The 27105-nt window shown below is 41.0% G+C and overlaps 1 protein-coding gene across 1 annotated transcript in view; it reads left to right on the top strand.

Moving 5' to 3' along the window:
- The first annotated feature begins 3830 nt into the window (after positions 1-3830).
- Positions 3831-27105, top strand: part of CDH13 (cadherin 13) — a 1286821-nt gene continuing 1263546 nt past the window's right edge. Inside the window, exon 1 of the mRNA XM_043985257.1 lies at positions 3831-4087. Coding sequence (XP_043841192.1) covers positions 4043-4087 — 45 coding nt within the window. The 5' untranslated portion in view covers positions 3831-4042. The remainder of the gene's footprint in view (positions 4088-27105) is intronic.

Here is a 27105-nt window from a genome sequence, read left to right on the forward strand (position 1 = left end):
TTGATATTCCTTCTCTCTGGTCTCTTAGAAAAAATGAGGTGGCACCACTTTTTAATAATGTGTCCTCTCTACTTATACCCCCTGATCTCATATCTCCTTTAGCTCTTTTCTCATCTCATTCTCTTGTATTTTATTGTATTATGTTATGGAAATCCCTGTTTTGTTCCATAAATTAAACATTTTTTAAATTTAATTTAAAAAGATAAATGAAAGAGACCTTTCCTCTCTATTGGGTCATTTCCCTCTACTTTTATCAGGTCCCTATTATACTAAAACAAACAAACAACCTAACCCCACTCTCTCTTGATTTTGCTTACCACATCAATCTAATAGTTTATCTTTTCTCTCTTTGATTACTAAACCTCTAGGAAAAGTAATCTATTTTTTCTTCACTTCCTTTCCACACATTCACTCATTCTTTTTTAACATGGTTTCTGGTCTTCTCTACTGAAAGTGCTCTCTTCAAGGTCACTAATGTCTTCCTACTGCCAATTCAACATCCTTTCTTTAGTTCTCATCCTTGACCCCTCTGCAGCATTTGAATTTTTTTGATCAGCTCCTCCCTTTTAATATTTTCAACTTTATTGGATTCCATGACATTACAATGTCGTGGTCCTCTTCGCTCTTTTTCACAGAATCCCAGAATTTCAGAGTTGAAATAGACATTTTTATGCCTCTTTTTTCTTTTTTTCTTCTACCTCAGGCTTTCTATCTTTCTACACTCACTCTCTCTGTCTCTTTGTCTCTGTATCTCTCTTTGTTTTTGTCTCTATCTCTTTCTATGTTCCTCTCCCCTGTCCCTCCCTTCTTTCTACACTCTCTCTCATTCCCCTTTTCTCTCTCTCTTCCACATCCCCCTATCCCTATACTCTCTTTGCAATTTTATCTTTCTCCGTGACTTTAATTATCATCTCTATAAAAATGACTACCAAATCAATTTATCTGGTACCAAACTCTTTTCAAAGTTCCAATCCCATTTTTCCATTGACCTCTTAAATATTTTTACCTCAATTCTTGTCAGTAAACTCAAACCACTTAAAACAACTCATATTCCCTATTAAACCTTCCTCAAATAAATTAGCCTGCTCTCCGAAAGTGCAATTTTATTTTTCAAATATTTATTAAATATGTACTCTATGAAAATCATCATCTAACCAGTTCATGCCCTCAAGGAGCTCACATTCTATAAGAAGAATCCCAAACATGCCATATGCAGATAAGTAAGTATATAGCAAGGTAAGGAGAATTCACATCTGGCAACATCAGAAACCCTTCATGTAGGAGGTGCCACTAGAGCTATTTTTTTTCCTGAAGGAGGTTTTGGATTCCAGAAGGCAGAGGTAAGGAGGGAATGATGAATGGGTGCCCACCTATGTAAAGGCACATAAACAGAATGGGGATTGTCACATGGGGAAGTAGCTAGCAGTCTGGTTTCACTGGACTGAAGGAGCATAATGTGAAAGATTGGAAAGCCATGTGGGAGCCAGTTTGAGAAGAGCCTCAAATGTCGGGCTGAGAATTTTATAGTTTATCCTAAAAACAGATGGGAGCCGCCAAAGATTTAGTACTGGAGAAGTGACACGGCCAGATCCGTGCTTTAGGAATATCAATTTGACAGTTGTTTGGAGGCAGGCAGATCTCAGGAGAGCTCAGGTCTCCTGATTCCCAGATCAGTTCCTACTCCCTCCCTCACTGGAATAGTATGATCTCAGTGAGTTTATTTGATTAGATTCATACTCTTTGGCACCAAATGGAACAAAGAACAATAGAAGGAAATGAAAAGGAGGGATATTTAGACTTAACATGAGGAAAAAACTTCCTAACAATTAGACTTATTGAAAATTGGTATGGTTTGTCCCAAGAGGTGTTGGAGACCTTCTTGGAGGTCTTTGAGCAAAGATCCTTCACTAGGGGTTGGACTAGGTATCCCTTAATATCCTTTCTTCCTATGAAATTCTATGATTCTCCTTGGGTTCAGGACGGTAAAGGGTATATTGCAATAAAGCCAAAAGGGAAACAAGTGTACATTCTTCCCCACATCTATAAATGACTGGAACATAGGCATTGTAATCCTACTCAGAGAAAATGAACCAGTACTGCCTTAGTCTAAAAGCATCCCCTTTCCCCACTGAGAAGCCAATGAGAGAAGGTGGTTGTTGAGGAACATGAAGTAGTAATCCCAGTGGTGGATTTAGTGGTGTAATTTCAGTGACTTCCTAGAAACTTCCTGGTTATTCTACCCTTGTAAAGAAAAGAACTCTGGGTTGTGAGAGCCCATGGGGTCACAGCTTTACATCTTACTGCCTTCTGGATTCAAAGGGGAAAATCTATCCCAAGTAACATTTGTCAGTCAAGATGATGAAGCTGAAAGGTGACATAGAATTTAAGACTTGAATTTAGGAAGATCTAGGTTTGAATCCTTCCTTAGACAAGCTACTAGCTTTGTGATTCTGGGTAAATCACTTAAACTCTCAGAGATTTTAATTGTTTCATCTTTAAAAATGATGATAACAATAGCATTTACTGTTCTGGGTTATTATGAGGATCAAATGAAAACATTGATATAAGGTGCATTGGAAGCCTTAATGTGCTCCATAAATTTGATTGATGCTGATGATCATGGAATAATATATTTAGAGTAGGAAGGAACTTTGAAGACCATTGGATCTGAGGTCAAAGGAAATGGCTTTGGATTCTTCTGCTATCACTTAATAGCAGTGTAACCTTATGTGAGTTAGACTAGTTGCCCTTTAAAGTTCGTTCCAATTCTAAATCTATAATTCTCTGATTTTATTATTGTTTCCATGGTTCTTCTACAGACACATGGATTGTTGGGATGGGAAACTAGTTGTTCCTCATAGAACTCATCTACAATCTCACGTTTTTAAAAAGTGTCTAGCAATGTAGAATACTGGAAAGAAAGAACACTGGATTTAGAATCAGGGGACATACATTTGAATCCTGGCTCTGGTTTTAACTGTCTAGATTGTTCTTTCTTAGGTAAGTAATTTTGGGCCTCATCTCTATAAAATTATTGGATTTAGCAAATTATTTCAAAGGTCTCTTTCAGGTCAAAATCCTATGATTCTCTGGCTTTTTTTAAAAGCAAAAGACTGTCCATCAAAGAGGAGATAATCTATACCAAACAAATAGGAGATAATCAGGTGTCTCCTTTGCCAAATGTACTCTTAATCTGCTAATTGGTGTGGTTTCAGTAACATTAATTCCCAAAGAAGAAAAAGAGGAAACTTCTGAGATTATCCAAACCCACAAAACAAAGTTTCCCATAATTGCGGGATGCAGATTTGGTCTTAGATCCTTGCTTATAGAATAGGAAGCAGGTTCAACCATCACCTGAGCAGTTAATAAAATCTATTGCCCTATGATAGATTTTTTTTCCCCTGCAGCCTAGAATTGATCTGTCCTCTTTGTGATTTGTGAGACAGGAGGAAAACACAAAATATAATCACTACTTCAGCAGCACCCAAGGAAAAAAACAAAAAAACAAACAAACCAAATAAACTACCTCTACTGTGCAGTTTTCCCAGGCTTAGAAATAACCAAAACTGCAGGGGTCATTTTTTTGATTTATTGAAAATAAAGTAGACCTTATTAACATTTTAATAAAGAGGCTCTTTTGCACTGGGATCTAAGTTGCTGCTATTCCCCTGTGCAATTCCATTCTCTGAAAAGGAGAGAAGACTATTGAGTTCCATAAGCATGATTTGTTAGGTCTGAAACTAAACACTCTAAAGGCAAATGTTTTTTTTTTTTCTCCAAGGGTTGTGTTTGTGAGAGGTGCCCGCCCGATATCTGCGATGCAAAATGAGGAAGCCTTATGAAGAAATCATCCTTGTAAAGCCATTGGTTCTGGTCATCAGCCTCTATCCAATGCTTTCGTGATGATGCTGCTGATCTATTTGGGAAGTTGGCTGGCTCTCAAAGCAGAGTCTCTTCTCAAAGGCTGTTTCACAGCGAAAATATGCTCAGTGCAGCCGGGCGCATGAATGAAAGAGCCGCCGTTTGCTTCTAGTCTGGCAAAATGCAGCAGAGAACTCAGCTCACCCTATCCTTTTTGCTGTCCCAGGTAAGGCAGACCGGTGGCTAGCTCTGGAGTCCTGCCATCCATTCTCTCTCTTTCCCTATCTGTATTTTTTTTTTAATCTAGAAGTGCTTGCAATGCAGGTAGTCTTGCTCAGCGTCTGAGGGGTTCTGAAATACAGTTAGAGCCTGGAAAGGGGGAGCCGCGGTTTTCCTGAGTAGACACCACTGGATTGTTACAGATTGTTATTTGGAGTGAGTGTGTGTGTGTGTGTGTGTGTGTGTGTGTGTGTGTGTGTGTGTGTGAGTGTGTGTGTGTGTTGGGGTGACCGGGGAAGGGGACGACGACTGGAGTATCTTGCAAGCTGCCTTGCTATTCTTTGATGGACCCAAGTGGTGCAACTTTGATTTGATTTGGTGGATCTTGGGCTGGGTTAAAAAAAGACCGTTGGTTTTTCTCCACGTCTGGCTTCTTAAAGCAGCAGGGACTAATCGGAGTCCTCTCTCCCGTGCCTTTGTCAGGGGGTTCAGGAGCATTCTTATTCTTTCCCCAGATAGGAAGGGGGGAGGAGGCTTTCCAGAATTCCTGACTTACTTGGGGGTGTCTATACCCATGTTAGCTTATTCTAGATTCCCTTTTTCTGGAAAGCAGGAAAATGCACCCAGCCCTAGGAGCCCGCCGCTGCTGTTGCTGTCAGTCAGAAGGGAAGAGGGCTGGGTGCTCCTCTGGGCTCCCCCTGTCTCCTCCCTGGTGGTGGTCTCCTCGTAGCTGATGGGCTTCAGCCTGGGAGGTTCCTTTGGAGGGAGCCCTGCTATACCCTGCCTATGCTATTGGAAAGCTCACTCTCTTCCACTCTCCATGTCCTTCCCATCTGAAAACTCTGGAGGGAAGAACCCAAGCTGGGCATCCTGGGCACTGAGTGCTGGAAAAGTTAATACCTCCTCCTTCTCCCCACCCCAGAGCCTCAGCTGTTCTGTTAACCCTTAGAGTGCTGGCACTATTAAGAGAGGCTAGATGGGAGACTTTACCTGGATTTACCGGTGCCAGTGTAGTCTCAGAATTCCCTTTCTCTAGCCTTTCAAAACACCAAGTAGGGACCCTGTGAAGTTAAGCTATCATAGCAGTACTTCTGAACCCAGGGACATGGTGGGTGATTGGCAAGCTGAATCGGAGAAACCAGAGGGAGCTAGGATTAGAGCAGACAGGAGAAACCCTCTACCCAGGGCTGGAGGGCACATAGCTAGCCAGGTCTGCCTAGGGTCACAGCCAATGGGAAATCCAAGTTGAGTGGCAGTGGGCAGGTGATCACTGAGGCCTAGGATTTTGGCCAGGATGGGAAGAAATCTTCCTCTCTGACTGCATTCATACATGCTAGTACGAGGAAGAGGCAGGGGCAGGGTGTTGCACCAGGAGGTGGGAGGGGAGAAGTGAAAATGTGCCCGAGGAGCTGAAAATCAGAGGCCAGGGAGCCAAGCTTCTGGCCTAGACTCTGATTGACCCACTGGGATTGCTAGTGTGTGCAAGGAAGCTGGGGAAGAGAATAAAGCTGTCAAAGGTAGCTGAACCTGGAGGGCTGGAATGGAATCAGCGCCTCCTGAGCAGGGCTGCTTTGCTGGTTGATGCTGGGGAGTGGGGAAAGAGCCAGGAGTCCAGGTGCTGAATTTGCCTTATGAATGGTTCGGGGCCTTAGTGCTGTGGTGGCTGTGTGCCCATTTCTTGGAATGTGACTGGGAGCCCACTGGCTCAGAGCCATGCCTGGTTCAGTGCTTACCTATGGCCAGTTGGGCTTAGGCTCTACCTAGGCAGCTGGTTCGACTATGAAGCTAGGGTTACTGGAAGCTGACTGGTTCCAGACATCTGTGGTTCCAAGAAGCCTCTGGGAGCTGAACCTATGGCCTCAGGCTTCCAGAACCTGGTACTTGCCACAGGTATGACTAGGACCTGGTCTCAAATGATGCCCTCCCTCTATTATTCAGTGCTGGTCATTCTCACCAGAGAGTAGCTTAAAATATCACCACTGAATTCCTTGATTCAGGTCCTGTCAAAAGTTTTACCTCTCTAAAAGCAGAAAAAGCCAGATGACAGAGGTACACATAAGGAGGATCCCTGATAGCACGAAGAGTAGCTGGGAACAAGGATATTTAAAAGGGATACCTTCAATATGCCAATTCCCTGGACTTGATTGGGGGGGGGGTTGTCCATTTCCCTGTTTTATTGTGATGCATTAATGGATCCAGAGTACTGCCCATGTTGTCCCCTTACAATAAAACCTATTTACTTATTTATTTGTTTGGGAACTCAGTGAAATGCCAAAGGGTTAAAATAGAGAGTTGAAATGTGTCAGAGGGAAGGGAGTGGTAACTTTTGCAGCCAAAAAGTGCCATCTGACTCAACAAGGGAAAACTTTCCTCAAGCAGAGAAAGAAAAAAAAAATGTGTGCTTGCACACACACGCACACACACACACAGAGGCAAAGGAAAAACAATGTAATAAAGAAAATGAGTCACTTGGCCTTGGTGGGGTTCAGGCAAGCATGTGTGTTTTTTCCATAGCCTTTGCAATGGTCCTTTCATAATCCCCTGGTGCCCGCTTTTGGAAGCAATCAATTTCTGTGAGCTCATTGGCCATGGTGGTGTGCACAAGATTGTATTATGCATGTTGGGAGGTGGAAGATGAACATAATTCAGGGCAACAATGGCTGGAAGTCGGTGCAAGGAGGAAACAGTCACCTCTGGGCTGCACTGGAGTGTTTGGGGAGAGGGGCACATATGCAGGTGGAGGCATGAATTTCATTAGATAAGGAGGAACAAACATGAACATTATCAAGATGGGCATGTGGTACAAAGTCTCTAATAAATATTGGGTTGTTTTCTTTTTTGTTGTTCCCATTGTAGAATCACTAAAACTAACAAAAAAAGTTTGGACCATTAGTGAGTAATCTCTCAGGAATTAGGCTTTCAGGGAGTGGCTACAGGTTCTTTGAAATATTCCAGAAGATTCTGGAGTTTGTATTTAAAGCAAGGATTCTCCTCCATCCTGAACTTTGGTTTTCTAGCAAAAAAGACTATAGTGCCTACTTTAATATGTCAAACTCTGTCAGGGAGCAGGACACTGGCCCAGAGGGTCAGTTTAGAAAGGCAGACCCAGCTAAAAGCTGGATTTACTGGATTTCTGCCTTCATATGTAAGACATGAATGCAGAGAGGCCCTGGTACACTCCAGCATACTGCCTGACCATCTGATGTGTGCTTTCTGTCCTTCTTGATCTCATATAGTAAATTATCTTGTGCAAAAAACATTGCTTACTCTGTTTCTCTCCCTCTATCTCTATCTCTCTGTGTCTCTGTCTCCTCTCTTCCCCTTTGTCTCTGTGCCCCTCTCCCTTTCTCTGGCTTTCTGGCTCTGGCTTTGTCTCTCTGTCTCTGTATCTCTGTCTCTCTCTGTCTCTCCTTCCTCTCTCTCTCTCTCTCTCTCTCTCTCTCTCTCTCTCTCTCTCTCTCTCTCTCTTTCACACACACACACACACACATTTACTTAATCCTTAGCCATCAAGAGTTCTGAAAAAGAAGGTCTTAGTGGCTTATGTGTGTCATAGTGTATCATGCAGAGAAACTTCATAGGACCGATGCACTCAGCAACTAATTTCCCTGAAAAAGCCAGAGGGAAGCTCTGGAAATCATGGCAATTATTCTGAAGTTTATCACCTGCGGGAGAGCTTGGCTCTGTTCAAGAGAATACCAGTGATTTTTAAGGAAAATCAAATTCCTTTGTGAGTTCAATTAATAGCCTAGTTAGTGAAAGATAAGGGAGAATTCATGTCATGGAGAATCAATTCCTGTTTGATTTACTCCAGTGAAACCTGGATTACCAACAGTTATTCCATTTTTTTGTTTTTTGGGGTTTTTTTTGGGGGGGGTGGGTGGGGAGAAGAAGCAGCAAATCATGAAAACCTTGTTATATTACCTGTTGAAAAGTTTCTCCAGAAGAGGGCTCCATCCACAGCATAAACATCAATGTTCCATAAGAAACCAGGTTTTGAAAGGACTTAGGTTTAAGCAGTTCTGCAATAATCAGACTGATTGTGTATAGCAGCAAAGGAAAAAAAAAATATGGAAGAAAGAGATTGAGCCCAGTAAAGTCTAGAGGCCAGGGAATCTCCAACCTTCCTCACACAATACACTTCATTCGTTACTTTGGTCTTGACCTGAGAGAGACACAGCTGAAAACATGAGAGAGCAGAAAAATAAATTACACCAGATGTCCCCAAAGCCAGGAACACCTTTTGCTCCTGAGATAGGAAAGAATCCTGCTCATTATGTAACCACATACTATAGTGAGTCATTGGCTATGTCCATACAACTATAAAGATATCCAGTAGGGAAAGGGGGGAAAAGAGGTCAATAATTCAGTTATTTTTGTCTGCATGGTGCCCAAAACAAGACAAAAAAATAATAGCCAAATTTGCCAGAGTGGAAATTTTTGTCTTTCATAGAGTTGAAAGAGAAAGGATTAGAAAGAACATTGTATTTGGAATCAGATGACTTAGTCTTTGCATTTTAGTGTGTGAACAAATCTTTTTCCCCCTCTCTGGCCCTCAGTTTCCTCATCTGTAAAATGAGGGTGTTGGCCTTTAAGGTCCTTTACAGCACTGAATTATGACCTTATAATTGATTTTCTATGGAATTGAATGAATTTGACTAGTCCTTTTTGCACTGGTTAAATTTTCCTGAGGGAAATTGTTTACATAGGCCAGAGACAGTTAAGAAGACTGTCAATGCGATTGACTATAGCCCATCTGCACCATATTCACCTAAAACTGGCTCAACAAGTTATAGAGAGGGTAACTGACCCAAGCTTTAGGCCACCTGGGATTTCATCATATATCATAACAACTTCATTCAAAGTGAGCATTTTTAGATTGAAGGGAAAAATCCCCCTGGGTCTAGATGGCCAAGAAGAAGAATCTCTGACTGATTCTTGATTGATTGATTTATCTTCAAAGTAAATCAAATGACCAGGCCACAACATGGTTATTTTGCGGTCTTACCAGTTGACTCAGATTGGCCACAGGATTATCTAAACAATTATTTGGAGATCAGTTATTTGATGGCTAAACTATGAGGTCTGTTTCATTTGTGTTTAACTGACTGAGTTGCCAGAGACATAGTATAACCCCATGCCTAGATAGATGTCAATTTGGTGATGTCCCAAAGTCTAGGCAAGTTAAACCCTGCCCTTTATATATCATTGTGCCCTGTGACCACAAGAAAACACTTTTAAAAGTGAGGTGCCAATGCTGAAAAAAATGTCCAAGTATTGCATAAACACATAATGAATGTCATTTACTTTCACCAAGGCCTCCAATTATTGTTCTTCTGTATTCAATTTCATTTCATATTACAATCATTTATCAGCCAGTGACTGTGTAGAGCGCTGAGTCAGACAGTGAGAATGGGAGGTAGTGTAATACTTTGGTCAGAGCACTGAATGTGGAACCACTTGGGTTCAAATATGCTTCTCTCCCTTTCTACTTGTATGGCATTGCTCAGTGAACCAAGTGCAGGGCTTGGAGTCAGGAAGATGTGGGTTCAAGTCCTGCCACAGATATTTACTAGCTGCATGAACCTGGGCAAGTCACTTAGCTCCTCTCTGTCTCTGTTTTCTCATCTGGAAAATGGGGATAACAAGAATACCTCGATACCAAGGTTGTTGGGAGGACCAGATGAGATAATATATATAAAACACTTCACAAACCTTAAAACACTTTATAGTACTACCTATTAGCTATATTACCTGGTCTAAGTCTCATTTCCACATCTGTCAAATGATGAGAAGTCTTAAAAGGTCTCTTATGTACAGGAGCTTTAATTTTATATTTTGTGATTCTATGCCTAGAATATGTAAGATATTGTTGCTGTCCTCCAAGAACTTACTGTTTTTGGTTGTTCAGTCATTTCTGACTCTTTGTGACCCACCCTGGACAATTCCATACCAGGACCCCTTCATTGGGGTTTTCTAGGCAAAGATACTGGAGTGGTTTGATGTTTCCTTGTCTAGTAGATCACTTTTTGTCAGATCTCTCCCCTATGACCTGTCTTGGGTAACACTGCGTGGCATAACTCATAGTTTAATTGAGCTACCCAAGCCCCTCTGCCAGGACCAGGTGGTGATTCAGTAACTTACAGTATGGTAAAGTGAAAGTGACACATACAAAATTCAACTCTTCAAACATGTATTTAGCACCTGTGTGCTTAATAAATGTTTATTGATTGATTGCCTGTGTGCAAAGCTAGGTGCTAGGTAAGAAAGAGGATCTAGAAAAGGAAGATCCCTACCTACATGAAATTCTCAGCCATATGAATGAATGAAGCAATGTAAAACATTTATTAAATGTATAATATGTGCAAGATACTCTAAATACATAATGATATTGTTGAATATTAAAATATAGTTTTTGTATCTGCCCGTCTCCTACAAACAGGTCAGAGAAATAATCTTTAATCTCTCCCACAAAATTAAAAAACAGATCAGAGAAATTAAATATCTTATAATATCTCCTACAAAACCAGATCAGAAAACATACCTATTCTCCTACAAAACAGATCACAGACAGAAAAACATAATATCAACTTAATATTTTGTCCCAAGAACAAAAATAACACAACATGGTCATGTGGAGACTTGCCTCCTAAGAGAGAAGCTCAGGGGACTCCCCATTTCTGAGGATATATATGGTTTTAGTCCACTGATGACAGGGCGTTGTCAGTATCAATAGTATGATACAGAAATCAACCCAGAAGCAAAAAGCAGTTTAACAATTTCACTTATAACAAGTATGGAGGAAATACATAAGCATCATGATAAGATTACAGGATTCCAAAAAAGGGTTTGGCAAGGATGAGGACGCCCAGATGTTACCATATGATAGGGACTTACTATCCTGAGGGAAAAGAAGTCACTAGGTAGGGTCTTTTATCTGCTAGCTATCTGGGTTCAGTTTGGAGTTCAGTTGAAGGACATTTTGCTCTTATTAATCCTATTAATCCAGGGTTTTATAAAAATACTTTTTGGATAATAAGGTACCTCCATCATATCCAGGTGATCTATACATTCATTTAACAATATTAAACTCTATTATATGATAAGTATGTCAGAGGGGCCCTAAGCAAAATGCTATGGAAGATCCTAGGTCTGAAGAGCCAAGAACATTATCAGAATCAGCAAAGGCTTCTTAGACAAGATAGCATTTGGATTCTGCTTTAAAGGACTGAGAAAAATTCAATATATACAGAGGAGAAGGGGGAAGACTAAACATTAGTCAAGATGCTTTGGAGAATGAATATCATTAAGAACAACTAGAATTTATAAAATACCTACTATGTGCCAGGCACTGTGCTAGGTACTTTACAAATATATAATTTTATTCTCATGACTTTGGGACATAGATGCTATTATTATCCCCATTTTACAGGTGAGGAAATGGAGGTCAGGTGACTTGCTCAGGGGCACACAACTAGTAACTGTCTGAGGCCACATTTGAACGAATGTATTCTTGACTCCAGGCCCAGTCCACTTTTCTACCTAGAACAGATGAAAAGTCAATAGTTGTATGAGAAAATAATTATTAATAATGAATTTCTGGGAGAAACCCAGACATTAGTTTTAGCTACTCTCTCCCCTTCACCAGAAACCAGCCTGGGATGAGCCTTCAATTGAACAAAAGGAATGCAGATTGGTTCTTCTGATTAAGTAGGGGAAGAAGCATACCTAGATGGTTGGAATTTGATCTCTTGACCACCCCCATGTCATGTCAATGTCAATGGAGCTGACAGATGCTAACAAATTAGCTTAGATCAATGTATAGTGACCGGCCTCTGCCAAAAAGAGGATAAAATCCCTGGGCACACGAGGGTCACTCTTTTGGCTCTGTTCTTCCCTGGATTCTCTCTTTTACTCTCCATGCTGGGTATGTAATTGTTTAGGCCTGTAAGCCTTTGGCTAGTGGGGAAGTCAGAGAGACACTTAGTCAATATTTTAATAATATGTGATATTAATCAATAATAAATGCTTACTGCCAAAACTGGTGCAATAGCCATTAATTTTTAAGTAGTAATATTTTAGAAAACCCAGTCTAGTCCCCCAATAATTTAAATAACACAATTGTTAAATTGCTAGTTTGATAAGTAGAAGCGTTTCCTGGTCCCCTTTAGCAGCTCATGACTTCTCTAAGGTTACATTTTATTTCATTAGTAGTATCTTGCAAATATCTGTATGAGAACATGTCTACTCTGTTAAAATGTAAGCACATTGAGGACAGGGAATATTGCTAGAGTAAGCACAATGCCTAGCACATATCAGGTGCTTAATACATTTCTATTGATTGATGATTTGGGAAACTTAGTATTAGTTATTTTGGCTCATGGAGAGGTAGAGATACTAGCAAAATGACAGAAATGAGGAAGCACAGAATATTTTCCAAGGGAGTGTAGAGAGTCCACATTGCCTGGAGTGGGAGAGCCCACAGGAAGGCTGGAAAGATAGGTGGAACCAGGAAGTAGAAAGCCTGGAATGCCATGCAGTGGAATTCTAATTTTATTATGTAGTATGTAATAGGGAGTAAATTAATATTTTTGAGCATAAAAATGACATTGCCTGATCTTTGCATAGTAGAGACTAGTTTATTAGCAGTATTAATGGTGGGCAAGACCACATTTACTAGAGTAGTAATAGTGGAAATAGAGAGGTTGGGGCAAATACAAGAAAGATTGTAGAGCTGGGATCTCAACAAAGTTGAGAAACCAATTGAACGTCTAAATTGAGGGAGAAAGATGAATAAAGGATAACACAAAGAATATGGAATAGAATATGTCTCCTCAACTTCCACACAACAGTAGAATTTAAGCTCTTGGAGGTCAGAATTTTTCCTTCCTTCCTTCCTTCCTTCCTTCCTTCCTTCCTTCCTTCCTTCCTTCCTTCCTTCCTTCCTTCCTTCCTTCCTTTTCTTTCTTCCTTCCTTTCCTTCCTTTCTTCCTTCCTTCCATTCCTTCCTTCTTTCCTTCCCTCCTTCCTCCATTCCTCCCCTCCTTTCTCCCTCCCTCCCTCCCTTCCCTTCTTCTCTCCCTCTCTTCCTCCCCTCCTTCCCTCCTTTCTTCCCTCCTTCCCCTTTCCCTCTCCTTTCCATTCTTTTCTTCCTCCTCCTTCTTCCTCTTCTTCCTTATTCTCCTTGTTGTCTTCATTGTTCTCCTCCTCTTTCTCTCTCTGTCTCTGTATCCCCCTCTTTCCTCAGAGCCTAGTAGCATGCCTGGCACATAGCAGGCATTTAATAAATGTTCATTGAATCGAACAGGTAGGAGCCTAAAAGAAGGAACAAGAAAGTACTATTTCATTACATATATTTAAAGTTGGAAGGGAACCTGGGGGTTAGCTAATCAACCCCTCTCATTTTACAAATGAGAAACTGAGGCACAAAGAGATTAAGTTATTTGCCCAATGTAACATCCTCTGATTCAAAATCAGCAGTCCTTTGACTGTATCACACTTCCTCCCAATCTGAGGTGCTCAAGAATGAAATGTGATTTCTGACTAGGGAGGGATCAGGGAAGATTTCATACAGCTGAAAGCATCTGGGATAAATATCTATATTAATATTAAAAGTATTATCTTTACACTTTACAAAGTACTTTATAGTTTACAAACCCTTTGACATCCATAATTCCATTCAATCATCATAATCCCCCTCCTTCCTCATCCCCTCACAGGCAAGGCAGAGATTATTAAATGAGGGGAAGTCAATTGATTTCCATTGTCCAACGACCAATAAATAATAAGTGGCAGAAAGAGGATTTGAACCCAATCCTCTTGACTCAGAGATCAGTACCCTTGCTACTATACCAACTTGCCGCTTGTACACAACAGTTCAAACAGTCATCTGCTTTTGTTTCCCTCTTCTAATTGTTACCCCAGAGCCCAATCTTGTTTTAAATCCCAGAAAATTAGTATCAGCAAAAGAAACATTTGGACATGTCATGTTCCATTTCAAACTACACCAAATCATGTTTCAAAATCTACAAAATAAAGGAGCAAAAAGGAAAAAAAATCCTGCCACCCGCCGTTGAGTGACAGGTGTATTTGGGATGGAAAGCAGCAGCTGTTTCAGGGAGAACAGCCCTTCTGCATCAGAGCCAGTACAGGAAGTGAGTAACAAAGTTTATTTCAACCCCCCAGGAAAAGCCAACGGAAATCCAGTGATGGGAATATGGCTTCCCAGATCCAAATCTGTAAATAGTCCATGGCTGATCCTCTTTTTCATAGTGAGTTCACAGAGATGAAGGAAGAAAAAAAATATTTTGGTCTCATATAAAATAACCTGGCATGGGAGAGCTAGGAGGAAAATCAGAGAGACTTTATCAAATAAAGCCCCTTCCTTCTGGTGGTGAAAACTGAGGCCCAGAGAGGCAAACCAAGTTTCCAAAAGTTGTATAGTTAAAGAAAGGCAGAGTTGAAATGAGAACCTTATTCGACTGTCTTCTAAGCATGGATCCATTTTTTGACTTTGTATATAGTGCTTAATAAATGCTTCCTGACTTTCAAGTCACTGCCCTTTATACTCTACCTCTCCTTTCTGCTATACCTATCTCCATACCTTCTTCATCCCCAAACAGCTCTTTCTTTGTCTTTGTTGCTAGATCTTCATCCACATCCTGCCCCCTAACCCTGGGTGGCCCTCAGGACTCTTTTCTGGATTCTGTTCTCTTCTCCCTCTCTACTATTTTACTTGCTGATCTCATTGGTTTCTATGGTTTCATTTATTAACTCTATGTGCATAACCCTCAAATCTGCTTGTCCTGCCCGAGCTTCTCTCCTTACCTCCAGTCTCACATCTCCAACTGCCCATTGGATATTTTGAGTTGGATGTACAGTAAGTGTAATAAACCCAACCTGTTCAAAACTGAACTTGTCTTCCTTTCAAACCCTGGCATCATCCTAGCTTCTATATTATTGTTGAAAATACCATCATCCTCCCAGTTAGTTATGCTCTCATCCTAGGTTTCATTCCAGACTCTTCAATTTCTATCACACACCCAAGAACCAATCAGTTGTCAAGTCCTGTAATTTCTACATCCGTAACATCTCTTGTATATGTTTCCTTCTTTCCTCTGACACCATGGAACAAGCCTCATCATCACCTCACATCTGAAGTATTGCAATAGCCTGCTCATGGCTCTCCCTAATTCAAGTTTCTCATCACTCCAGTCCATCCTAATGGGCAGATCTGATCATATCACCACAATCCTCCTTCAATAAACTCCCATGGCTCCCTATAATTTCTGGAATCAAATACAAAACCCTCTGTTTGGCTATTAAAGCCCTTCATGATCCAACCCCTTCCTATTTTTCCAAGCTTCTTCTTATGGCATATTTCCCTCCACATACTCTGCAATGGGGTGACATTGGACTCCTTGCTGCTCTTTGAATGTGAAATTCCACCTCCTTACTCCAAGTATTTTCACTGACCCTCCTCCAAATCTGGAATGCTTTTCCTACTTATCTCTCCTCTCCAGCTTCCCTGCTGCCTTTAAGACTCTGCTAAAGTCCCATTTCATTTCTGAAAGAAACCTTTTGCAATCCTTCTCAATCTTAGTCCCTCTTCTATGAGACTACCCCTCCATTGATCCAGTCTATATCTTGTTTGTATATACCTATTCCCTTGTTGTCTTTAAGACCAGGGACCCAGGCATTTATGTCCTTGGATAATTAGGTATTTATGCCCTTGGATAATTAGGTATTTAGGTAATCAAGCACAAAGGTAATTAGGTAATTAAGTACTTTAACACCAAAGCTTTTAGTTACTTGGTTACTAAGTGCTGAAGAATATTTCTAATTGACTAAGTACCCAGTTACCTAATTGCCAAAGTACCAAAGTACATAACTACTAGAAACTGGTTGGATTGAACTGGATTTAAACCAATTTGAACCAGTTTAAACTGGTTACACTGGTTCAAACAGATTGGAAGTGTTCAAGTCAGTTTGAACTGGTTTAGACCAATTTGAACAGGTTTAGTTTAAGTTTGAGTTTGGCAGAACCAGTTTAAACTATTTTGAACTGGTTGAAACTGTATTAAATTGGTTTGAACTGGTCTGGTGGATACCTTTTTCATATTTACTTTTTTCTATGTATTGGTTGTTTTTCTCCAGTAGAAGGTAAACTTCATCAGACCTTTCCCATTCCTGCTCCTTCCCCACTTTTTAAATTCCCTTTCCCTGAAGCTACTTTCTATTAATTAATGTCATAAATTTAGAGCTGGAAGGAACTTCATTTTATATGCTAGCAACCATTTTACAGGCTCTTTATTTTACAGATGAGGAAACTGAGGGCCAGAGACATTAAATGACTTGCCTAAGGTCACACAGCTATACAGATGTAGGACTAACATTCCCCATGGGGGGAGGGAGGGCATGTAAAACTAAACTCCACTGACTCCAAATATAGCATCTTTTCCACTGAATCATATTCTTTAAATTTACATGTACCCAAACGGTATTTCCTCCTTCACTCATAGAATTTAAGCTCCCTGAGGGCAGGGACTGGTTCATTTGCATGTGTTTATTTTTTTTTTAAATCTCCAAAAGGATTTTAGTGCCTTACATTTTTTAGTCACTTAATCAGTGTCTGTCAAATGGAATTTTTTGTTGAATGAAAATGTCTTTGTGTAAAAAAGGGTCTTGATGTTTTTCCCTGTTCATTTGCTTTATTGTTGGTTTGGCTTCTTAATAAAGAAAAACACCTGATAATGGCTCTTTTTCCCCTGTTTTTCCTTCTCTTTAGTCAGGCAGGTCCAGCCCTTTTTCTTCTTTCCTATTTCCTGATCTCAGTTCTGCAGAAGCTCATAAGCCCACAGTAATTCATATTGTGTTGCCTTCAGAGGCCTGGCTTTTAACCAGAGAATGAACAGGAGAACTAGAAAATAGTTGGAACGTCTTGAGTGCCTCTTTTAGCATTCCTCCTTTGGATACGGTGAGAATTGCTATCTCTTCCTTGGTGTCTCTCTCACTTCTTTCTGTCCTCCTACCTATACACCTGTAGGCAAAAGATTCCTGGCAGGTCTTATTCTTGTCTCAGGACATAGCCAAATGCTCAGGACAGCCTAGGCAGGGAGCAAGGGCAATAGAGTGATAATAGAGTGATAGAGGTATCCCTCTGGAGCCTTGGACTTAAAGGTGAACCCTTTAAAAAAGGTTACAGAATCTCAACAACCTCAGAGCCATAACTCTGCCAGCTTGGTGGTGAACATAGATGGCACAGAAGAAGAGTATCACATTCATTTTCTCCCTGGAAAAAGCAGGGATAACTAAGTAAAAGCTCTTCCCCCTCCCCCCTCCCCCCCAGCATGGATCTGACGCTGGAAACCCAGATGACCCTCTCAAATATTCTGTTACCTGAATATGATCAATTCCTTTAGATCAAGACAAGAGTTAATAAGGTCATGGTTTACACCAGCTATCCCAGTAAGAAGCAAAAATCACAGAACAGACAATGATTTAGCAGAGGCCCTTTGAGAATACACAAGGTTTTTATCTTTGCCCAAGGATAAAAATGACTTGCCTAAACACTGATATCCCCTAAGCTCTCTACTCTGCTAGGACTGTGTGCTGCTTAACAGTCACACCATAATAAGAGTCCCTTCCCCCTTGGGGCTTTTATTGATCAGCAGCTAGTCTATCCAGCCACAATTAAATGCCAAGGTCTGACAAATTAGGAGGTTGTTATTAATCCTCAGCACTGCTCTGCTGATGATTTCTGTGTTGAGGGACAAGAACAAAAGGCTACAAGTCAGACTCAGAATGTCATAAGTGAAAGAGATCTTGGAGCTTATCTAATTCAACCTGCCTAATTTTATAGATAGGGATACCAAAGCTTGAGAAACATGGTAAAGACACAGAGATGGTGAGATAATGTCCACAAGTCTATTCGCCTCTTCTCACCTAAATACCTTTGCTTGTGGTATTGCCATGAATATAGTGCACTGGATTTGGAGTCAGAATGTTTGAAGTTCGAATCTAGGCTGAGACAATTATCCATTTGACCATGGGCAAGTCACATTTTCCCCCCTCTATGCCTCAGTTTCTTTATCTGTACAATGGAGATTCTAATAACCCTTGCTTTCTAGGTTTGTTGTGAGGATCAAATGAGATAATATTGGTAAAGTGCTATGCCAATATTAAAGTCTTATATAAATGTTAGCTCTCATCGTCACCATCGTCATCATCACCATCAGTCTCCTACTCCTACCTTGTCACACAGCTGTAAGTGCTAATGAAAGAAATGTTTGTTTTGGGACTGGGACAGTGATGCGATAGAGGTTTGGGTATGAGTGGGGTGGAGGCCAGGGTTGGAGGTTGATTCAGACTGAAGGAGTCTGGTAGAGCTCAGGATTCTAAGCAATTTGAAGGGTGCAGCTGGATGGTGAGTCAGGATTAGGATGTATGAGAACACCCAATAGCCAGCAGGAGGTTGATAAACCATAGAATCCAAGGAAGCAGTCGGGGTTGGAGGTCTGGGAATTCATATGACACAGGGGAACTCGAACAGGGAAGCAGCTTCTGAGCATGTGGTCTGGACTCAGAGTCCAAATTTCTGAACATGTTCGGTAGAATGGTCACTGGGAGTGTTGGGAAGATTGAAACTGGCAAAGTGGAGCAGGTATAGACAGGCAGAGTTATGGCAGTAGAAATCAAGGCAGGAACACAATCATGAAAGGTCTGGACATGGGTTATCATGTAATAACTGTTCTTTTGAGTCAAGATGTGGACAGTGTTCCCCCATAAAGGGGAACCAGAGTCCTAACACAAAGTGGATACCAAACCTGATACCAAGGCTGACAAAATGCTGAGCTGATGTTGTTTCAGACAAGACCCCTATGCCTATTTCCCCACCAAGATTAGATCCAGGGTCTTGTGGTGGGAGATTGATTCCAAGGAATTTCTTTACTTCAGATAAGTACCACAAAGGATGCCCTAGGGCAAGTTGGGGTTGGAGTGTAATTTGGGGGGGAGGTACACAGTTGTATGATACAGAGGCTTCAGAGTCAGAATATCTGCACTCTAAATCCAGAGCCCTGTAGCAAAGCCCCTGGTCTCCTGTCCCAGGTAAAATTCTTGTCAAAGTTGAGGTTAAGTGATTACCTGACCATAGTATGCAGGAGTTTGAGGTAGAGAGCAACCCATTCACAACCTAGTCAATCAGGGCATGTGCTATTCCTTATATTCTCCTGTCTGTGTGGAGATCTCTTCCTTTCCTGTAGGGGCAACTTCCCTCATGAACTCAATGTTGGAGATAAAAGTGAAGAGCTGAATAATTGGTTTCATTCGCATTTACTTTTATTATAGTTTTGCATGCATTTGTTGTGTGTATATATGTGTTTAGGTGCACGTATACATTATCTGGCTTTTACATCAAATGTGAATTGTACATGTTTCCTCATCACAGTATAACATTAGAATGATTTCTTGCAGGGGGCAGCTAGGTGGCGAAGTGGATAAAGCACCGGCCCGGAATTCCGGAGTACCTGAGTTCAAATGTGGCCTCAGACACTTGACAATTAGTAGCTGTGTGACCCTGGGCAAGTCACTTAACCCCCATTGCCCTGCAAAATTAAAAAAAAAAGAGAGAGATTTCTTGCTTTGGGATTTGTTTACTCTACCCCCCCCCCCCACCTCCTAGGTCTCTACCTCATCCTCATCTCAAGGAATTTACTACAAGGTTTTGCAATCCATCCATGAATCAACAAGACTTTATTTACCATTTTTTCTGTGTTGTGTAGTGTGTGTGGGAGTGTGTGTGTGTGTGTGTGTGTGTATAGGGGGCCAAAAGAGTCTAATACATGACCTTTGCCTTTAAGGAGGTTATTGGTTAGTATGAGACCTGGCTAACTGAACCAATTCGCACAGAAAGACACATAAGTATGGATTGAAGATTCTGAGGAGTTCAGAGAAGAGAGCGACCAAGTAGAGGGGGAGGAAGTAGGAGGAAGTGGGACTTGGGCTGGCTCAAGGATGGTTGAGAGCTCTGAAGTGGAGCAGAGAGAGCAGTGGGTGGGGAGTCCTGCTTCCACACTCCGACTGCCTGCTGTGTGGAATGAAGGGGCATTTTATGATCTCAGAGAGATCCCCACAAGAAGAGCTGGTTCCCAGATCCCCCAGGCATGGATCCTGCATACATCCTTTAGGTGTTTAAACTGGTGAAGTCTGTGCCTGTGTTCAAAGCTATGCCAAGCTCTGCCTCTCCAGAGTCCTGCTTCCCAAGTACCTGACAAGGAGGCTGTGGCAAGCTTGTAGCCTTGACAGGAGTTTGTGTAGAGTTCAGTTTCTAGCACCCCTTAGGCCTTCAGCTGTGCACAGAGGTGGGGCTCCCTGCCTGTGACCACCTACTCTGGGCTGCAGTCTAGGGTGAAGAACTGGGGCCTTGGAAGAAGGGAGAAGAAGGATTTTTATTTTTGTTGTCCTACCCCCCCCCCCATTTGCAGACACAATGTTGAAGATCAGAAATGTTTTCAGTTCCCTGGGGAAAAAAACAAACTCTTTACAGATTCAGCGCTGTCCCTGATACTCCTTTCAACCTCCTGGCTGTCAATACTAAGGTCCCCAAACAAACCTGTGAGTCCAGAGGACTTTAGCAAGGGTGGGTAGGTGGGAACAAAAACAAAAACAGAAAACTAGGAGGGAGGGGTGAGGAACTAGGGTTAAAAGGCACTGGTGTTGCTTTGCTGAGAGGAAATCTTGGCTGCTCTCCATTTGGGAGGTTTCTAAATTCTAAGAGCCAAAAACGGCCTGGATGAACTATATCCCAGGGTACAGAAACGACTTGTGGATGTTGATTGCTGAGCTGTTAGCAATCTTTGAAAAAATATGATGATGAGGAGAGGGATCTCAGGACTGGAGGCAGGCAGGTTTTTAAAGGAGAGGTGGGGGCGAAAAGTAGATTTTTCCAACTGTAGGCCAGTGATCTTTACTGCATTTTCTGACAAATCTACAGTAAAACATTAAAGCAATGGTTTCTCAGCTGTTGGGAAAGGACATGGGGACACTCAGAGCCCATCATCTAAAACAGATCATGCTCGTATAAATTCATAAAATCATTTCCCTTCCTCCCTCCACTTCTCTTTTTGTACAGGGTTACTAAAATGGTCAATGAGGGAAGTCTTATGAACAATTTGCCTACATTTCAATAACCCATTTGTTAAAGTTTCTCAGAGTTCCCCTTACTCATTATGGCACAGAGTAGACTAGATGACAAAACAATTAGGTAGATTTAGAACTGGTTAAATAATGAGATTCAAAGCCTTTTGATTAATGGACAGATATCAGCCTGGGGGAAAGTCTCCAGTGGAGTGCCTGAGTGCTTTGTTTGTGTATATATACATATACGTACACACACAACACACTTATATATATATATATATATATATATATATATATATATATATATATATATATATATATGCTTGCATGTATACATGCATGCATGCATTATACACATGTGTATATGTTTATCCCGTATAATTATATATAACTATATATTACTCTGTGTATATATAACATACATTATATATGTGTATATACATACTATCTGTATATCTATATAGTTGTTTACTGTGTCCAGCTCTTTATGACTCCATGATGTTTTCTTGGCAAAGATATTGGATTGGTTGCCATTTCCTTCTCCAGTGGATTTAGGCAAACAGAGGTTAAGTGACTTGCCCAGGGTCACACAACTAGTAAGTGTCTAAGGATGTATTTAAACTCAGGTTTTCCTGACTCCAGGCCCAGCACTCTATCCACTAAGCCATATATGTATGTGTATGTATATATTCATATATACATACATATATGTATATGTATATATGTGTGAATATATATGTGTTACATATTTTTTGCTTGCCCTCCTCTATAAAGTCTTTGAGCTAGTGGTTTTTCATTTCATGTACCTCAATGTACCTCTGGTATTATATCCTGGAAGGGATCAGTAGCATGGCATAAGATGGAGCCAGAGAGCTGGATTTTAAAATTGGAAAGAGATCTAGAATAGGACCAAATTTAAAGGGGAAAAAAGCCTTAATTAACATGCTAATTGTCATTTCACTGTAGCTGATGCCAGATTTGTCGAAAGGACTTATCAAAATCAGGATTGAAGTTTGGCACAACTCTCCTTGTACAGTGAAGGAATCTGATAGCCAAGTAGGGAGAAAATCTGTCAGGAAAGAAGCAGTCTCTTGGATGCCAGTCCTATCTCTTCTTGTAGTCAAAAGGTGTCATTGAGCTTGTCACAGAGTTGGTGAGATGAACGCCTGACCACACAGGCCTTATGTGATCTAGAGGCACTGCCTCATTCTGGTATGCTATGCATCTGAGTGATTCTTTTACCATAGCTCACATGTTTACTATTTTTTTTAAAGCACTGAGGAAAAAAACTCAACAAACATTTGTCAAGAAACTACTAAAGAAATATAAGACACTGTCCTGTGTGCTGGGGATTTTTTTTTTTGGCAGTAGTTGGGGGATGGAGCAGCTAGATGGCTCAGTGGACAGAGTGCTGGGTCTGGAGTCAGGAAGACTTGAGTTCAGATCTAGCCTCAGACACTTACTAGCTGTGTAACCCTGGGCAAGTCACTTTACCTCTGTTTGTCTTTCAATACACCGGTGAAGTAAGTGGCAAACTATACCAGTATCTTTGCCAAGAAAACCCCATAGACAGTGTGGTCCAATGAGTCCCAAAGAGTTGGACATGGCTAACTAACAGTGAGGGCAAACCAGTCATTTCCTTGGCCAGGAACTCCCATTTTGGAATCTCCCTTTAAAAATGTATATGGGGGGGGGCGGCTAGGTGGCGTAGTGGATAGAGCACGGGCCCTGGATTCAGGAGTTCCTGAGTTCAAATCTGGCCTCAGACACTTGACACTTACTAGCTGTGTGACCTAGGGCAAGTCACTTAACCCCCATTGCCCCGCAAAAAAAAAACAAAACAAAAAAACCAAAACAAACAAACAAACAAAAAATGTATATGGGGGGGTGCAGCTAGGAGGTGCAGTGGATAAAGCACTGGCCCTGGATTCAGGAAGCCCTGAGTTCAAATCCAGCCTCAGACACTTGACACTTACTAGCTGTGTGACCCTGGGCAAGTCACTTAACCCTCATTGCTCCACAAAAAAACAAAACAAAACAAAAAATGTATATGGGCACCTGCATTGCAGTTTTTACTTAAGGAATGCTACTGAGAAGTTAAATGACTTGCCTAAGGTCACACAGCTCTATGCTTCAAAGGCAAGACTTAATGTAGTCCTTTCTCACTCACCCAAAGGCTGAGTTCTTATTTACTCTTCTATGCTGCTTCTCAGTACAGAGGAAACAAAGACAAAATCAAGTAATCAACAAGCATTCATTAAGCCAGAGGTATGTGGTTGGGAATATAAAAATGGAAAACAGTCCCTGCCCTCAAAGAATTTACATTCTTCTGGGGGAGGAATATCACATATAAGCAGATAAGGAAGCAAAACCTCAGCTTCACACTGCCTAGCTGCCACTGTTTGATTTCACATCTATATGGCCCTTTAAGGTTTTCAAAGCTCTTTTGATGTACAATCTCCTTTGAGCCTCTCTACAACTCTGTGTGATAGATATTATTATCATCCTTATTTACAGATGAGGAAACTGAGACTGAGAGAGCTTAAGTGTCTCAACCAAGGTCATACAGCGGCCAGGTGTCTGATTTTGGATTTGAACCCTGCTCTTAAATACCTGTTGATTCCTAACTCCTAAATCTACTAAGCCAAGCTGGTCCTCCAGCAAAATGGTGTAATACATCAAGCTTGGGGATGTGATCAGCTTTATCTTTCAGGAGGCAAGAATGTGATTATCAGGCTCTAAGCTCTACTTCTCAGTTGAGAGAGGAGAGAGTTAAACAGAGGCTTGAACATGAAAGCATCACGTGCCAGAAAGCAAGTGACAGAGATGGATGTGACATTCTTTGCCTTTCAGGAGCCTTAGTGTCCATTAGGTTTCAAGCTCCTTGAGATAAGGAATGGTCTTTTGCCTTTCTGTGTTTCTATAATGGCTGACACATAGTAGGCACTCAATAAGTGCTCATTGACTGATCACTCCCTGTTCTTCTTCCCACCCTCAATCTAGTCAAAGACCTCTTTCTACTACTAACCCCAATCCCTCTTCATTTCTGACTTGACCTCACCCTCTGTTATGTTTAAAATTCAATCAAATTCACTTTTCAAAAAATTTTATGGAAAAGAAATAGTGTAATACACACATGAGGATTTGTTGTTAGAAGCTCAGGTTCCCTGTACAGTATGGACTTGTTTGTCTTGGATTGTAATCTCCCAGAAGGGAGCAACATACCCTGCATTCCTATGTGCACAGCTCCCTAGGGGGCAGCCAGTAAAATTCAGTTTTTAATGAGTAATGATTTTGAATGTGACTAGATATGAATGAATATTCACTGAATTAAGACTCCTGGGTGGCAAATAGGAGGAGGATTTTAAACTAAGGGATGGGAAAGGCTTCATTCCTGAGGTTTCCATTCCTGAAAATGATGCGGTAGGTCATGAATGAAAATAAGGAGACAGGAATAAGCATTTGTTTGAGGCCAGTAAGGAGAATGACTGAGGAGAAAAGAATGTCTTGTCTTCTTAATTTCAATTATTGTTTATATATTATAGTACATGGTTCATAGGGGCATTTATGTGGTAAAGTTCATGGAGTGAAAGGCCTGGTGTCAGGAAGACACATCTTCTTGAGTTCAAATCTAGTTTACTAGCTGTGTGACACTGGGCAAGTCACCGAACAATGTTGTTTGCCTCAGTTTCTCATTTGTAAATTGAGAAATGGCCTACCACTCTAGTATATTTGCCAAGAATATCCCAAATGGAGTCATGAAGTCAGATACAACTGAAATGGATAAACAGCAACAAAATGTGGTTCATATGGTAGAATAGTGAGATATAGATGAGGATTCTAGGTTTGATGTTGTAAGGAAGAGAGAGATATTGGAGGGTGTAATGTGATAACAATGTTTTGGGGAGAACCATCTGATGGACCTGGACTTTGAGACTGGATGAGTGGAATAACGGTGGTCCCATTAACAGAAATTGGTAAGATAAAATATAGAGCTGGCTTGTTATAGGTTCCACTGGTTATGACTATGTGAATTTAATTTGATGGCCAGGAGACTTGTAGAATTGCAAGACTAGAATCTGACTGGGAGATTGATTAGTTATATGTGTATAGTTCTTCTTCTGACATATACCGTCTGAGTGACCTGATACAATTTACTATCTCAGTGATAATAGACAACTCTTTAGGACTAAAAGTTGTAGAGAAGCGTAACATTGTTAGAAAGAGTTTGTTCAGCTCTGAATTCTCTTTGCTGATAAAATCACAGATGCAGTCCCTATTCTATCAGTAGCATTGAGGTGGGGGGGTGGAATAATAATAATAATAATAATAATAATAATAATAATAATAATATAAATGTTTTTATTTTTTGCCCTTCATTTTCAAAGAGGACCAATGGCATCACAGGTGGCATGATGACATAAGTGTGAATTGGATTTAAGTTAGTCAGAGTTGTCCAAAGTTGTCAGCCTTCCTTTCTCCCCCTGAGTTATTGAAGTCCAGTGATAAGACAAGTCAAGATGACTGGCGATGGCCCAGGATACAGTGGATGACCTTGGTATCTCTGATGTCTGACCAAGCTCTAAGCACTCCACAGTACCTGCTTTAGCTGCCTTCCTGGCTGTTAGAACAAATTATTCTCATCCCCTTGTTCTGCAGGGAAAAATATTCACATGCTTGGAGTAGACATCCCCCTAACTCACCAATAGGTTGCCTTCAGCCTGGTTTAGCCCATGTGCTGAGATGGTTTGCTGGGCTTTGGCTGCTGTACATGCTACAGCTTCTTAGAGTCACACTTGAGAGTTAGGGGTGGATACCAAAGGTGAATGAGATGCCCTGAAAAGGGCTTGGCAAGCCCTCCCACGAGAGGGGCTAGTCCTCCTCAACACCCCATACATCAGCAGCAGCAGCAGCATTTTTATAGTGCTTTAAAGTTTGGATAGCACTTTACATATGTTATCTCATTTGATCTTCAGAACAACCTTGGGAAGTAGGTGCTATTATTTTCATTTTACAGATTAGAAAATTGAGGCAGGCAGAGTTTAAGAGATTTGTCCAGGGTCATACAACTGCTAGGTGTCTGAGGCAGGATTTAGACTTAGGTCTTTCTGATTCCAGGTCTAGTGCTCTATTCCACATGCCGCATAGTTAGCCTATGATGCTCTGAACATGGAGGAGCTCCATGAATGCATTATGCAGGTGTGAAGGATTGAGTCGTGAATGTTTGCTGCATTTTCAAGTAAAGAAGAAAGATAAAGAAAAAACTAAAAACTGGTCAAAGATTCAGGGAAGGAGCAGTCAGAGAAACTGAGAACCCCTATCATGCCATGGCACAAAAGTCAAGGGAGGAGAAAATTTCAAGGAGGAATTGGCTAGCAGTGTCAAATGCTACAGAAAGGCCAAGAAGAAGATCTGACAGAAGAACTTATTTAATAATAAGGACATCCCTAGCGACCTTTGTGTCACTCATTGTATTCAGGAGAGAATAGGTGCCAAGGAAACCTCTTCAGTGAGTGGTCAACCATTTCCTCAACTGTTCCATGTGAATATGAATTCTGGGAGGAAAATTTTGATTTAAAATATTAAATACAAAATGTGAAGCAAAAAATAGTTAAGATGCCATAGTGGCCATGGAGCTTATCTCACTCAGGAAGACTTGGATTAAAGTTATAGCTCTGCCACATTTAGACTCTGGGCCCCTGAGGAGGTCACTTCACTTCTTAGTGGGTCAGGTTAACTCTCTAAGACTTCAAGCAGTCTATAGTATTCATTTTTAGAGGAATTTTTCTCACCTGGAATTGTTTATACCAATTAAGGTCTAAATCAAAATTTTAAAAAATCAAAATAATCAATACACGTGGGGCAGCTAGGTGGCACAGTGGATAA

Source organism: Dromiciops gliroides, chromosome 2 (assembly GCF_019393635.1).
Source record: "Dromiciops gliroides isolate mDroGli1 chromosome 2, mDroGli1.pri, whole genome shotgun sequence".
Classification (NCBI taxonomy): Eukaryota; Metazoa; Chordata; class Mammalia; order Microbiotheria; family Microbiotheriidae; genus Dromiciops; species Dromiciops gliroides.